The sequence below is a fragment of the Anoplopoma fimbria genome, chromosome 1, assembly GCF_027596085.1.
Source record: "Anoplopoma fimbria isolate UVic2021 breed Golden Eagle Sablefish chromosome 1, Afim_UVic_2022, whole genome shotgun sequence".
In the NCBI taxonomy this organism is placed as follows: Eukaryota; Metazoa; Chordata; class Actinopteri; order Perciformes; family Anoplopomatidae; genus Anoplopoma; species Anoplopoma fimbria.
In genome coordinates, this window is record NC_072449.1 from 20309386 (window position 1) to 20321461 (window position 12076).

Below are 12076 nucleotides of genomic sequence, written 5' to 3' on the forward strand. Positions count from 1 at the left end.
TCCCGTCTCTTTTCGCATATCCAGGCCAGCGTCTGTTTGGGGAGACTATCCTGGGTCTGACTCAGGGTTCTGTCTCAGACCTGCTGGCCAGGCCCAAACCCTGGCACAAGCTCAGCCTGAAGGGCAGAGAGCCCTTCGTCCGCATGCAGCTCTGGCTCCAGGACCCACACAGTGTGGAGAAACTCATGGACATGAAACGCCTGGAGAAGAAAGGTGTGTAGGGAAAGCTGAACGACGATGAAAATAAATGCACAACTCCGTATAGAGCATGGGCATGCCTTCCCAAATAATAAACAAAAGACCCTGACATCCTGATATACATCCACAAAAAGACACAAGCAGCAGCAGCCGCCTTTGAATTAGGCATGCACATCTGCACACACAATATCCTTTGTGCAGGACAGCAGAGCATGTTGTGCAGATCACAGTCATCTTGGTGTGATGTCAGTACCAATCAGGACTGCAGACATCACATACTGTATTGGATGTGACAGCTAGGGGACTGCCGGGGGCCTGCTTACTCACAGTCATCAGCACTCCTCTTCATCATGGTCATCATCATAATAATTACCAGTGTCTATAAGCTCGTGTTTTCATCATTTGTTCGCCCATAGCTTCACTTTATCTCTCAATCATTCTTTATTGCCTTCTGTTCGCATTATGCGTTTAAGAAGCAGCAAAGCCAAGAGGCCTCACCCTCGTCGCAGCCTCACAGTGACCCCTGACTGCCCACTTGAAGCTCTCTCTGTCCAGACGGGAGAGGCATTTTTGAACCAGTCAGTAGGCACAAACATGCTGGATCAGTTTACCCTCGTGATTTTGCAGAATACGCACAAGGGCAAAAAACTAAACTGACGATACACCAGCGCGTTTAGGGGTTTGTACGCATGGGGTTACTCTCCGTTCAACTTTGTTTCAGATTATTGACCCCGAAGTAATGCATCCAAATAGCAATGGTGAATAGTCCTGGCCGACAGCAGAGCCCAGAGGAAAGACATGGACCTAGTCTAGATCAGCCATATTTGACCTCTCACCCTTGCGGTACAAGCCTGCGAGGCAGTACACAACTTTCAGAATGGTCTAACCTTGCTCTGAGGGGTTTTTGCCTGCAACACTAATAAATCTGGCAGTGTGTATTGGGGTTGTGGTAAAATGTCAACCTCATGCAAAGCTGCCATGAGCTGTTCATTTTCAGCTGCTGGTGCCCCGAGTGAATGGTGCTGCTTGTTTGCTTTTAAAATGGAAGAGATGTTTTCATTGTTAGGGTTTCTTTGAAAGACAATAGCACCACCTAGTGGCCGTCGACTAGGATGGCCTGAACTTTCTGATGCACAATAGGTAGCAACACAAAACATTTCCTGGTGGCACTCACTTTTCAAACATAGAACATCCACTGTGACCAACTTCTGACGAACAAGAGCGTCTCACCAAGTTACAGTTTGCTAAGCACTGAAGTTGAAGAAAAAGTGAAGGTTTCAATCATTTCTACCTAGAAATTTGCTTCTACAATTAAGTGATAATCAAATTGGCACTGATTTATTTCTACCGGATATGAGAGTAGTCGGTTTATTAACTAACTAATTAATCTCTAGGTTATTCAGCTGATCCATAATAGATGTCCTTCACATGAAGATTGCTTGTCAGATTTCAGGCTCATCTACAAAGATACCAGCCTCTGTTAACTACAGCACATAATTTGAAAGAAATACTTAAGATGGTGTTTCTAGATGAGATGTATGTTAATTTTAATATTCCCTATATTTATTCATCACTTATGTATTTTCTTATATATTAATTTCCCTTCTCGTTTTTGTGTCACTGTTCAGCTTACATGAAGAGGCGGCTGAGCTCCTTGAGCGACAACCATTCTATGGACGTGGGTTTAATGGGGCCAGACTACATCCAGGGCTCCCAGAGCCCGGGACATCAGCACCTGAAGAAGGCCAGGGTGGTGTTGGGCCCAGAAGAAAAGGAGGCCCTGAAAAGGGCCTACCAGCAGAAGCCCTATCCCTCCCCCAAAACCATTGAGGAGCTGGCCTCCCAGCTTAACCTGAAGACCAGTACTGTCATCAACTGGTTCCATAATTACAGGTAAGCATTTGAAAAAGAGACACACTTGAATACTGACCCATTGCCCTCAAGTGTTTGTAGCACAAGCTGTTCTGCAAAGGGCATTTGAGATAATTTAAGTAAATCTAATTCCATTTCCATATAAAAACAGTATTTTTGTTATTTGTAATTGTATTTATTTTATTGAATTTATAGATTTACATTTATTTTATTGAATTTATAGATTTACACTTTATAATGCTAAGTGAATTTTCTAGAAATGTTTTTGCATTTGACGTGTGTATGTGTATCATAGATCATGTTGTGTTGTTAAATACATGGGCATTGTCTAAGGAAGAGCTCCTTAGTTCCTGCCCTGATCTCCGTGAACTCATACAATGTTTTCAGACGAGTCAAATGTAAGATGTGTTGCGTCTGACAAATGGAATTTCAGGATCTGAGTATCATGACTGAACTCTTGTGTTTCTACCAGGTCACGTATCCGGCGGGAGCTCTTCATAGAGGAGATCCAGGCGGCTGGAGGGTTAGGGCCTGGCAGCGAGGGGGCTCCCCTTCCCTCCGCGGGTCCAAATCAGGAGAGGGGGACAGCTGTGATGGGACAGAATCTGAGGGCACAGTGGAGACACGCCAGGGACTGGGAATGGGCTTGGATGATCACAGAGGAGGATGCAAAGACGACATGGAGGTTGAGTCTGAGGCAGGGGGCTCTAATAACTCCCCTGACCAGTTTGACTGCATCACCTCGGGCTTAGTCGGGCCAGGCTCCAGCTGTGGACAGGGTGGACTGGGGCTCTTCAGCCTCACAGAGGCATCCTCCAGTGGCTCTGCCTCTAGTACTCACATCCCAGCCTCTGGCCCTGCCAGAAACCCCAGGGACAACAATCTGCGCAAGAAGAAAGCAGCCAATCTCAATAACATCATCCACAGGCTGGAGAAGGCTGCCAGCAAAGAGGATCCCTCAGAGTGGGAGTTCTAGCTCCCCCTGACCATCCTTCATCCCTCTTGTCTCATAACCTCACGACCTCTAACCTTGGACCCCTCCTGCTCTGTTCCAGTTGGAGAGTGGACACAGCCAAAGTCAAGCTCAGCAGCCATTTTTATTACATAGAAGCTTTCCCAAAAGAGGAAAGAAACAAAGAGTGGTTGGCAAAACCCTTAAAAAGAAGATTTACTGAAATCCTAGAAGAACAAAATAAGAGAACTTACGTGTCTCTCTTTTTTTTAAACTGAGTTTTGTTTTTGTACTGACAAAAGCACTTAGCCGTCCTGCTGGCCTCCGGCCCTGCTGTACCTCCCCCTATCACCAGCCACTGGTGCACCAGACTGGTTAGTCCTGAGCTGGGGTCCGACCCACAGCTGGGGTTGAACCTGGACTCAGTAACACAGGCAAAGCCTGACACAGCAGCTGTCACAGTGATAGACACTGATAGATGATAGATAGAGACAGGAACTCTCTTACAAGAACTCTCACTTTCTTAAAGGAGATTTTTTCCGCTCTTCTTCTCACCTCCCAAGTGTCCACAAACCTCCCCTCACTCAGTGAGACGCCTCATTTTTCACACTGTAGAGTGACTGTTACAAACCCTTTGCCTTTTTCACTCACTGCGTGTGTGTGTGCGAGTGTGTGTATGTTAGGGGTTGTGTCAGTGTGCACCTGTTTGTGTGTGTATACACACCTCAAAATGGAGTGTATATGTGTGTGTGTTCTCTCTTCTCAATGGCAGCATGTTTTCGTTTTTAATCCCACTCCTACACTCTTAAGAGGGTAGTGGAAGGCCTGCCGGCTGAGCTGCCATGGTTACTGATGTAAGAGAGAGGAACTTTGACCTGTTGTGTCCCATATCCTATCCTGCTGACAGCCATGTGATGGCCAGAAGGATTTCTAATTCCTCACAAACACACGCACTCATCTGAAGAGGAAGGATGGAAGGAACCCTCCTTTTGCCTCCTTAAAAACCTTATTTTAAGGACGAAGGATGATCTCTTCATTTTGATATTGCAATTTGGTTGCCAATAAGAGATTGCACAGTCTATTGACTCTAAAGAGTACAAAATAGGGAATTTTAGGAAGCATTTTTGATTAGTACAAAATAAGAAAAGAAAATAAGAGAATGAAAAAGTTACTGTTTGAAGAAAAAAAACCACAAAAAAAAAACAAAGTTGAAATGGAATAATGTTGCGTTGTTGAAATACGATACAATGAATTCACGTAGTACTGTAGCTGTCTGACATGATGATACGATACATGTCTCTTGTTGTTTTAGGTTGTGCACGTCACAGCTGTTACCCAGCACTGGACCTGCTGGCTGTGTGTGTCTGCACCACTGACAAATTTTCTCTATTCACAAACTCACATGTTTTTATAGGCCAAATCAGGAAGAGTGTGTTTGTGTGTTTGTTTGTGTGTGTGTGTGTGTGTGTGTGTGTGTCTTGTGTGCGTTTGTATTTGCCTGCATGTAAGTCAGGGTCGAGGTCAATTCACTCCGAATAAAATTCACAAAGTAGATTATCAATAATGAAATTCTTGACTGAAAAAAAAATGGATTTTAGCGAATGAATTGCAATGTAGAGTACTAGATTATACATCTGTACTTTCTGTTGATTGCCGTCAAAGTGAATTCTCCCCAACCCTGGTATGAATAGTTGTCACTCTCCTTCCAGTCTGTCCTGTATCCAGGGATGTTTTGCATTGAATTCTACTGTAAACACTACAAATTATAAGGCATATCACTTCCTCCCTGTCCCACACAAGCCCTCAGTGCCTGTCAGCCTACTGCCTCCCCTTTTGTGTGTGTGTGTGTGTGTGTGTGTATGTGTGTGTGTGTGTATGTGTATGTGTGCGTGCGTTTGCATGGGTGCATGTACACACATGCCTGTCAATACATGCGTGTGCACAAGTGCGTGCGACTGAGGAGTGTTCAGTGTTTCCAATGAGTGGGGTCATATTTCGTATCTACTTGCACACACTACTAGTGCACAACTGACACCCTTCTTTAAGCTGTTTGATGCGTTACCATTACATTAATCTTCTCACAAAGTAGTGTAATACTATGATTTACTGTAGCTTGGTTTTATTGCTATTTTGCATTTATAGTTTGGTTTTTATTCTGCTTATTTATAGGTGCTGTATTTTTTCATTTAATGTCTTATCATTTGAGTTGTCTATTTTTTAAGGGATTATACTGTTCCTGAGGGCAAGTAACATTTTTATTAGACGTATAGACTGCCGGCAGTATTGGTTAATATTTACAAAGATGTACTAGTTCTCATTTGTTTGTATATTCATGAATCCTAAAAGTTTAGTGTCATTTCAATAGCTTTGAGAAAAAAAAATGTTTGCTACAGTTCATGCTCCCGTAAGCATTAAGCTTTTACCACAACAGTTATGCTCTTAAATTGCTAGCTAGAGAATCAAAGTACATATCAAGATCAGCGAACATATGATAGCATATCTCTTTTCCTGTTTTCTATCCTCGGATAATGTTTTTTCGGCTGTTTCTTGGGAAAAGCCCAACACTAACGCTCGGCAGGGGCATGCAGCTTTCTTTAGATGGCGCTCGCCCACTCGGTAATCACATTAACATAATTTACTCTTTGTCAAAATAGGTCAAATGAAATTACCTAAACTTGAAAACACAAGTTAACTTGAAAGAGGTCATATCTGCCAAATTGAGATTAGAGAAGTGTACCAGCTAGCAGGGGGTGCTACGTCAGATTGAACAGATAGCCAGCCTATGATTATGCAGAATTTATATTGCAGTCCGTAACAAAGCACTTATTAGAATCTTTTTTCGAAGACTTACTTGGGACAGGGTCTGTAAACACTACAACAGAGTACGATCCCCGGGATCCTGGGAAATGTATGCCTTTTTTAAAAGTGGTTGTGAACCAAGCACAGACTCTTCTCTGCATCCTAACACTAAAGTTAAAACATAAGATAGCTGTACCCATGTTTTATACATTATAAACTGTATTCTTATACAGTAGCCCCTTGTTTCAAACCACAGATACCTGTGTGACTGAAAGAGCCATTGTCCTGTACAGTTGTAGATATTATGAGCAAACACCTGTTTTGGTTTCTACCCAAAATCTCCTCAGTCCATCCTCAAGCCTCCCCTTTTCCCTGAATGTACTTCCAGATATATTCACAGCCTGTCAAAAGTTACTGATAACCCCGTTGCACTGCATTAAGATGCATTATTTAAAATTGGATTTTCTAGTGTATCTAATAATTGTAAAAAAAAATCCTCAAACATTGGCGCTTCATGTGGACGACTGATGTGAAACATCCGTCTTCCGCAGAATACCGAAGGCTTACCGCTTTCTGGTGGACTGCTTGGACTGGACAACCGCAGTGTGTTTAATGGTGATGAATAGCTACTGTAAAGAATATAAGCACTTAACCCATTTGCCATTTTAAAGCCAGATCCATCCAACTCACCTAAACCATGTGAGATCATCAGATTTGTGCCTTTAACTGCCAAGCAGGGCACCAAACTAGTGATGTCATTAGATGTAGACTATTTCACCACACCGGTTCATAATATCTCCCACATCTTGACCCAAATTTAATTTCTCGTACGCTTCATATTGGTACTTTAAAGTCATCTTTTCTCAGCTCTCTGAGGAGGGTTGTATATAATTCCTGGAGTGCAGTGAAAGAGTGAAAAGGAGAAAAATGAGCTTGTGTATTCTAATGACTGACCTGCAGACACGTCTCGGTCCGGGTCCTATTTCAGACAGTTGTTTTCCCACAATGCATTTCTTACGTTGTACATAACCTTAACTAGCAGCGAAAGGCCAGAGCATTGAATGAAGGAGGAAGCATGCAGAAACAGCGTACACTGTAATAACACTGAATTTATTCATAGGGCATTTTGTATTTTTCTGTTTGTGTCAGGTTTGCTGTGACATTAATAATGGCACTACAGGTATTGATAATGACGTGTGCCAATTCTAATGGTTATTTGGAAAAGAGACGTGTAAATACGATCGATCAAGTAGCTATTGATTCACTATTGTCACAGTACGCTTTTGTTTGAAGGCAGGAGGAGAGAAGGGACGATTCAGGACTTTTCCATGATCCACAGATATTTTTCTACAAATTTAAATCAGATGATTCTATACACTGTTGAATAACATTGTAAAGGTGTAACAGATGCTGTATATCATATCATGTTTTCTGAAGTCGTAAAGCTTTACTGTATGATCTGTTGAAGTAGTGGTTATTCATTTGACATGTTAGTTGTAATGGAAGCCTGAACAGCAGCACTGGTCACCATATTCAGGAAAAAAAAAGAAAGAAAGAAAAACCTCAGATGTTTTTTGTAATACTTTTAGAATATATCTTATGAAGTGGGTTTTGTAAGGAAACACTTTCCGATTCAGTGGTGCTGTATGCATAGCACACTCAGTAATACATACACACATAATACAGCACAATACACTCATCCTTTACCCCCCCCCCCCCCTCCAATGTACTCGCGTGCTTTTGTTTTTTTTCGTTTTTACGCTCACCTCTCACATTGGCTCCAGCTAGTTTTTAAGTCTTAAACCATTTCCTCTTATTTCTCCAGTATTTTCATGCTTAACTGTACAATTTTCAACACCCAGAGATCAACTCTGGATCGATAAACATTTCAGCGAATGCTCACAAGACTTAGAAGAGGAAGCAAAAAGCCAAATAGTGAAGTAGTTATCCACCTCTGTTGAAAGGTTGCTGACAGTTTTCTGAATGTTGCTACCTTTGTGTCGTTGCTTCAGTTCACCCATAGCTTAAACCACAGTATAGTCTGACAACCAAATGACCTGGGGGAGATCTTCACCCCCCCCCTCTCCTTTTGGAAAGCTTTAAGATGCTTGTTGAGGCTTTAGCAAGTTCAGAGTTGTGTTTTAGATGATTTTTTTTCCAACCTTGTCATCAACAATGTGGAAGTAATAATTCTCATAACTTCTCCCACTGCCTATTTTTGTGAGTGTGTGTGCGCGTACATGTGTGTTGTAGTACAAAAGGCTGCATGACTGTAAAGGGATGGTTAAGATGTTTTTTTGAAAGTTGTTACCCTAGCACTTCTGTCACTCCTGAGATGCTTTTTTCTCCTTTTGGGGTCTCCCTCCCTTTTGTTTTTCCTCATGTATCATTGTTACTTTATCTTTCTATTTACTAAACGTATCATGTTGTTTGTTCTCAGCACTGTAAAACAGTCCCTTCTACAACATTGAAAAGCAATATCACTGTATGAAACGTTCACAATGTATTTGTTATGATTGACATTTGATTCATCATCATTATTATTCACATGCACCCTAGGTGTGATAATTGAAGTAAATCTCTTTTATACAAATACTAAAAGTGTGCTGTGGTAGTTTGTTTGTTTTTTGCTTTTTTGTTTTCATTGCCAAAAAATCTTGATGGAAATGTTTCTTATTCCTAACACATGGGTGGTGAAATAAGTATTCTCAGAGAAAGAGATCTGTTAGAAAACCAGGGAAGGTGTGTAGTTCAGTTATGTTTAGGATATTTGGACTGCTTCTGCCATTTACAGCCTCCACAGGTGAGTTATTTTGGGAACTTTAAATAACATCTGAAGACAAATGAGAAACCTAAATCAAAAAAATAATCTACCAATTCTCTTTCCTCTCTGCCGGCAACAGGCCGCTATGCAGAGCTGCAGGTGGAGTTTTCAGCTGCAGTGAGGACCAGTGCTGAGCAGAAGGAGCTCATCCTGAAGCTGGAACACGACCTGAGCACCATCCAGTCCATGTCCTCCCTCCAGCGCCCCGACGCGGACGGGTCGGAGGTCAGCAACATGGAGAACATCCCGGGGCCGATCAAAGAGGCCTCTGCAATGTTTGCTGGTATGTCCCTTTGAAGAGTTCTTTAAGTAACTGTTCCAAAAATATTGGAGCAGTGTTTTCTTTGGACCCTCACTATGACTGAGAGCAAAATGCAACAGCACCCCCAAAATATTTTGAAGTGATATATCACTTTTGAATATGTACAATTAAGAGCACACCACATTTAAGGTGTTGTCCTCCAGAAAGAGAAGTTAATTTTCCCTAAACATCCATTGTACTGCAGTGCTTAGGAAGATCCTTAAAGCCCTGGGATGAGCAAATGTCTTTCTCAAGGTTCAAATCTTGTGCTCTTTAAAGAGATCTCCACAACCTTTAAGCTTTTAGCTTCTACATTTCAAAAATCATGACAAAAAGGAATCTGAAAAGGTTTATATGAATTTGGGTGCTTTTTGTTTTAAACACTTTCAATATTTCTTTTTCTCCCTTTGCCAAAAAGAAAGTCAAAATCTTTGTATCTTAACTCTTAAACGGAGACAAACGGTTTTGAATTAATCAATCAGCTTTGAGGCTTGTGTGAAACTTCCTCATTGAGAAGTCTTTGAGGTGAGAGCCTTCAAATGGGGTGTCAATCCTCCCCTGAAGGCTGACTTGCAGACAACACGAGTTTTCCAATTGAAATGAGGTGAGCCTGCTGAGCTGAGGCGCTGCAGGAGGGTTGTCTGTTTGAATACAGCAAACTAGCCTGATTAGAGTGATTTTTAAGTGTTTCTTTTCTTTCATTTGACACTCAAGAAGGAGTCCAGCTTTGAGGTTTGATGGACTCAGCCTGTCTGCGAATAAACAAGATATTAGCATCCAATCTAACCACATAATATAGTTAAAATGACCCATTCATCAAAAAAAAAACCCTGACTTTATATCCATGTTAACAGAGGAAGTGGATTATGACATTTAAGTGTATTTTTTATTTTTATCTGTGTTACCTCCAGGTTTAGGCGTGGGTCCCCATTCTGAGCTTCCTCAGGGCCAGATGGACTCTCTGCTCTCCATCATCTCCAGCCAGAGGGAGAGGTTTCGTTCTCGCAATCAGGAGCTGGAAGCTGTGAGTCACGATCTCTCTAGCACGCACGCACGCGCACACACACACACGCACAAACACATCCTGTATTCCTGTGTCTTTTTCTAGAGAACTCATTTGTCATCTGTTTGTTTTCTCTGTCCCCTGCAGGAGAACCGCTCCATGCAGCAGACCATGCAGGCGCTGCAGAATGAACTGGACAGCCTGAGAGCAGACAACATCAAACTCTATGAGAAAATCAAATTCCTGCAGAGCTACCCTGGCAGAGTGAGTCAGTGTGCAGTGTGTGTGCATGAATGAATGAATGAATGAATGTGATCTAGTGATGTTCTTGTGTCTTACATCTTGTGGATTTGGTGGAATCTGAACCCTAAAATACGTTGCGGTAACATTTGTCCTCTGTGTGTTTTCTCTGCTGTAGGCTGGCGGTAGTGACGACACTGTGATGCGCTACTCCTCCCAGTACGAGGAGAGACTGGACCCATTTGCTTCCTTCAGCAAGAAGGTACAAGACACACCTCCAGTTCATACACATAAATGAAACTGTTCTCTTAAACTCTCAGAAACAAGCTACCATCGTTTTGTTATTAACTGTCATAGTTTCTTACTCTGATATTTGACAACAGACCAAACATGGATGACAGGACGTCATGTTTGCTACAAAAATAGTTTTATTTGGTTTCGTTCACACAGATTCAAAGGTTACATTCTTATTGAAACTACTGTGTTTGCAGGAGCGTCAGCGCCGATACCTGAGCCTCAGCCCCTGGGATAAGGCAACTCTGAGCCTCGTAAGCCTCAACACACACACACACACACACACACACACACACACACACACACACACACACACACACACACACACACACACACACACACACACCTACCTTGTATATGCTGTTGTATGTCCTCTATATTTACTAATCCACTGTTTTTGTGTCTCTCAGGGCCGAGTGATTCTCTCCAACAAGATGGCCAGGACTGTTGCTTTCTTCTACACCTTGTTCCTGCATTGTCTGGTCTTCCTGGTGGGTCTCCTTTCAACCCCCTCATGAAGTCTTCTGGTGGAACATTAACGTCTCTGTCTCATCGGTTTCAGGGATCTGATCTGTTGACTGATTCCGTTTTTGTTTTCAGGTGCTGTACAAGACGGCCTGGAGCGAGAGTATCGGCAGAGATTGCTCTGCTTTCTGCGCTAAAAAGTGAGTTTGTTCACCCGGGAGCTTGGACATTTATAATGTCACATCATGTATGAATTTATATTTTAATCCCATTAGCAAGAACCTGATTCATCCTTTTTTTCTTTTCTTTATTTCTATCTCACTTCCAGGTACTCTGACCACCTCCACCAGTTCCATGAGAACGACCAAAACCTTTAAGCTGGTTCAACATTCAGCAGCATGCATGGCCTGCATAAAAGTTCCCCTAATCATGCTCCTCATGAAGACGGAGCTTTACCTTTGTTTCTGCAGTAACTAAAATCTCCACTAGGGGGCGCAGTAGGGCCATAAACTGTAAATCAAAAGGTTGATAGATTCAAAGGTGGTGTTGGTGTTTTTCGCTTCCTGATTCTTGAGCTTTAACAAGTTGCTATTAATATATATGTCTTGCAAAACGATGACTTAAGGTTCCTTCGTAAACATAATACTGAGAGCCAAGTATTAATCATTTTATTATTAATCTATTAATCTGTGCCAGTGTAGAACAAATTTAATGAAGTAAAGATGATGTTTTTCTTCTTGTACCAAAGGGACCACATTACCCGGGTCTTGTTGAGTTTTTTTCTGGGTTTAGTTGGAATTTTGAGTTAATTTAAGAATAAAATTTTAAAAAAAGACAAAGTTGATTTATGATTATAGGTTATATGTATAAGGTTAAAATGTATGTTTGATTGGAGAGTGTACTGTGTGAGGTGGGTTATAAAGGATACGGTGGTTATTTTAAGAGTTTATGATGGTGGAACAATAATACAGTAGATAAGTTTACTTGTCATTCCTCAAAGATTCCCCTACTTGAGTTCGACTAATATAATTGATTAAGTGTCTTTGGTGCAGAAATCACCTTGTTAATGTTATTTGTCTTGAGGAGATTAAGAGATGAGGGTTTGAGGCAGTAATACACCAACGGTTA

General features: G+C 41.8%; 1 protein-coding gene across 1 annotated transcript in view; it reads left to right on the forward strand.

Moving 5' to 3' along the window:
- Positions 1 to 11482, forward strand: part of cux1b (cut-like homeobox 1b) — a 59448-nt gene extending 47966 nt beyond the window's left edge. The window contains exons 15-22 of the mRNA XM_054603557.1: positions 8725 to 8928; positions 9858 to 9970; positions 10097 to 10213; positions 10368 to 10451; positions 10681 to 10737; positions 10894 to 10974; positions 11084 to 11148; positions 11277 to 11482. Coding sequence (XP_054459532.1) covers positions 8725 to 8928; positions 9858 to 9970; positions 10097 to 10213; positions 10368 to 10451; positions 10681 to 10737; positions 10894 to 10974; positions 11084 to 11148; positions 11277 to 11325 — 770 coding nt within the window. The 3' untranslated portion in view covers positions 11326 to 11482. The remainder of the gene's footprint in view (positions 1 to 8724; positions 8929 to 9857; positions 9971 to 10096; positions 10214 to 10367; positions 10452 to 10680; positions 10738 to 10893; positions 10975 to 11083; positions 11149 to 11276) is intronic.
- The last annotated feature ends 594 nt before the right edge of the window (positions 11483 to 12076 follow it).